Source organism: Biomphalaria glabrata, chromosome 1 (assembly GCF_947242115.1).
Source record: "Biomphalaria glabrata chromosome 1, xgBioGlab47.1, whole genome shotgun sequence".
NCBI classification, from domain to species: Eukaryota; Metazoa; Mollusca; class Gastropoda; family Planorbidae; genus Biomphalaria; species Biomphalaria glabrata.
In genome coordinates, this window is record NC_074711.1 from 16,424,880 (window position 1) to 16,428,343 (window position 3,464).

At 34.6% G+C, this 3,464-nt stretch overlaps 1 protein-coding gene across 1 annotated transcript; it reads right to left on the reverse strand.

Annotated features, from left to right (window-relative positions):
• Window positions 1–622: 622 nt before the first annotated feature.
• LOC129924297 (uncharacterized) lies at window positions 623–2,686 on the reverse strand. Its single transcript, XM_056018553.1, has 3 exons — window positions 2,084–2,686; window positions 1,593–1,778; window positions 623–673 (listed from the first exon to the last, which is right to left on the reverse strand). Exons 1-3 carry the CDS (start codon window positions 2,684–2,686, stop codon window positions 623–625), a joined length of 840 nt encoding a protein of 279 aa, XP_055874528.1.
• Window positions 2,687–3,464: the final 778 nt, after the last annotated feature.

Below are 3,464 nucleotides of genomic sequence, written 5' to 3' on the forward strand. Positions count from 1 at the left end.
AGTAAAAAATAAGTAAAGTTTCCCTTTCAGACCTTACGATCTAAGGTAAGAGGGTAGTAGTTAAAAAAGCCCCTCACGCCCCTCTCCCCCAACAACAACAAACGAGTCGACCAACATACCAGAAGGGGAACGACGACAAAATGAAGTTGGTTAAAGTATCAATACGTAGCTTTTATCATATAGATATGTTACAAATTATGATAACAAACTGTAATTTCTATTAGAAAATTTGACCGCCCACCACCAGTTTAGTGTGTGTATAGGTGGGGAGATTGATACAATTGTCACCAAATAGGCCAACATACTACAGTGAAGATGCCATAATTTAAAAATAGGTTAAACTATAAATAATTAGTCTATATTATTAACACAAATAAAGAATTCGTATACAAATTGTGTGATTTCTCAACTAAATTTCCCCCTCCCCCTCCTTTGAGCCCACACCCTCGATCCGCAGTGTTGTTGACTTATGTTTCTTCTTGAGCTGGTGTAGGAAAGGCAAGTTGACAAGAAAGATGACAGAATAAAGTTAATTATTAAGTGTGCTAGCTTTCGTCTGACCTCTACCCAACAGATCTTTCCAGCTAGGTTGAACCTGCCAGGAGTTAAAACTCCCGCTGGTCTAGCTCTGGGGGTCATCAAGGTTCTCAAGCTGCCGAGCCACGACAAGGCCCTAGCACATGTTGGCAGAACATGCAATTACAAGTTAGTAAAAAATTACAAGCAGTTAGTCATTAGTAAAAATAACAAGCAGTTAGTCATTAGTAAAAATAACAAGCAGTTAGTCATTAGTAAAAATAACAAGCAGTTAGTCATTAGTAAAAATAACAAGCAATTGGTAGTTAGTAATATAACAAAGAGTGGGAGTATTATTAAACAACCTGAACTAAATATTTACTTTAAAAATGAATGCTACCATTATTAAGTTTGAAAACAATATTCAATCAGCCAGTAAAAATTAAATACATGCAACTACTAGTTGGCAACAAATATAGACATGCACATGCAGTTATTGATTAGTAAAATAAAATACATTGACATTTTAAAACATGCAACTTCGTAATTAGTATGACACGATACAAAATATATGCCATTAATAATTAGTAAAATGAAACATTCAAATAGTTATTGAAAGAAAGTATAAGAAGATAAAAACAGCATGCAATTAGTAGTTTGTAAAATGTAAACAAGCAATTAATAAACAACAAGAAAAGAAATAATTTAAAATGTTAATGAACCGATAAATGAAAGACAGACACAAATGCTTTAGTACCGGAATACCAAAATGTTAAAAGACTAGTAGGAATATTATCAAGCATAAAACTATTATGCAACAGTTAGTAGGTGTTAATTTATTAGTAGAAAACAAAAATAAAAAAGGGCTGAGTTATTTATTTAAAAGAATAATGTTTTAATATTTAAATTGTAAAGATAAAAAAAAAATGTTATTTAATTAGTAATAAGTTAGGTTAATAAGTTTAAATGTTAAGCTTTAAAGAAGAAAAAAAAAAGTTCAGAATTGACTATTAGAATAAAACTTATAAAAGTTTCACTCTGTCAGTCAACCAATAAGCTTGACCAAGGGCACTCACCAGAGTATACATATCCCATCTGGCATCAGGCTCTGGTTCCAACATATGCTCCAAGACATTCTTGTAGAAATGCAAAGGGAAGGTCCAAATGTAGGTCTTGACCATGGTCAGGTAGTCCAGTCTCTGTGTGACATCTTTCTCAAAGATCAAACAAAATAGGACAACGCCAAGAGCGTAAATGTCCAACTGGAGAGAATCAAGTAAGTTTTGTTTAAGTCTTCGTTTACAATAAATAGTACATTACGAATAAATATGCGTGTATGTATCTATTATATTACAATGAATTGTTAATGAGTGTATTAAATAAGTTTAACTGATTATCACATATCTAAATAAGACAATGTGTTATAAATAAATAAAACAAATTACAACTTATATAATCATAATCAGTTTTTGTTAACAAATGAGATTTTGCCTAGTGCAAAAACAATGTTAAATGAAAATGAACATGTTTTGATATAGATCTATGTTAAATGTGAACACTTTCTTACCTTATATCCGTTGTAGGAGCCAGTAGGAGACTTGACCATCTCTGGTGCCATATAGGATTCTGTTCCCGCCATGTTTTGAACCGTGGGACACTCAGGACGAAGTGCACACGACATATCAAAGTCTGTCAGATAAATTTTGTGATTTTTGTCCACCAGAATATTGTCCAACTTAATGTCACGATGCAAAATGAAGTTGTCGTGAAGATACTTCACCGCAGAGCAGGTCTGTAGAAAGTAATGTTCCGAGTAGTTTAAAGGAACTTTCCCGATCATGTTGTACAGAGCGCCTATCTCGCAGTAGGGCATTATGATGGCGTGGTGGTCAGGGAACGTTGCTGCCTCATCAAAAACCATGATGTTGGGATGTTTCAGCTTCTTCATGATGGCCACCTCGGTGTGGAATCTTATGGTGCACGCTTTGGAGCGTTTGCAAAATTTGACAATTTTCTTCTGGGTTGTGTCTGTATTCTTGTGCGCCAGATAAATTTCACATCGTGTCCTCGTCAGAAATTGTTCTTTAGTTAATCCGAATGTCTGGAACACATCTGTAGAGTACTTCTTCAAAAGAGGTGGCCTACTGGTGGTATTCGACATCTGACTCATTTTATTAGAATATGAACACTTTGATTCAAGGATCCAAAGAAAGCTGCCAAGTGGAAACTCTTCAGTAAAAAATCAAAATATGAACAAGTGACTGAACGTTGTAACAAGCTTATATAGCTGATGAGTCTGTGTACAGAAGCATTCTGATTGGTAGACAGTACAAGCGCTATTACGTCATGGAGATCTAAAGACGGTACCTTGACCGCGAGGTTATCACGAGAACAAAAGGCTCGTTAAGGAATGCGCGCGGTGGACACGGTTGACCGGGAACGGTCAGTTTGAAACAATGAAGAGTGCGTACAAGGTAGTTGAGCGGAACATGAATCCAAAGTTTGGATGAAAACCTAAACCAATATTTATTCAGCCAATGTATAACAATGGGAGACACTCGCTTCTTGGACTTGTTTTTATACCACGGAGGTTTTTTATGTTTATTTGATGGTTTAGAAAGTGTAAACGTATTAGAAAACATTTCAACAAGACTTATACAGAACTAGCTTTAGTTTGTTTAGGACTCAGTTTCCTTGATCTGATTTATGTCAATATTATAGCGTCTGATTGGATTATTTTTCCTTGAGTAGAGGTTGAAAGAGTTAATGATTTTGAAGTAGATAGATCGTACTGGGAAGGAGAGGGATGCAGCGATGTAAACATTTTCTTCTACAGATATAGGTTAATGTATTATAAGAAAAGAGAAAATAGTCTATCTCTTAAAAAGAATCTGGGAGTCGTTTTCAAACTTCTTTTTAATTATAACATTAAGTCTTAACTAGCTTTA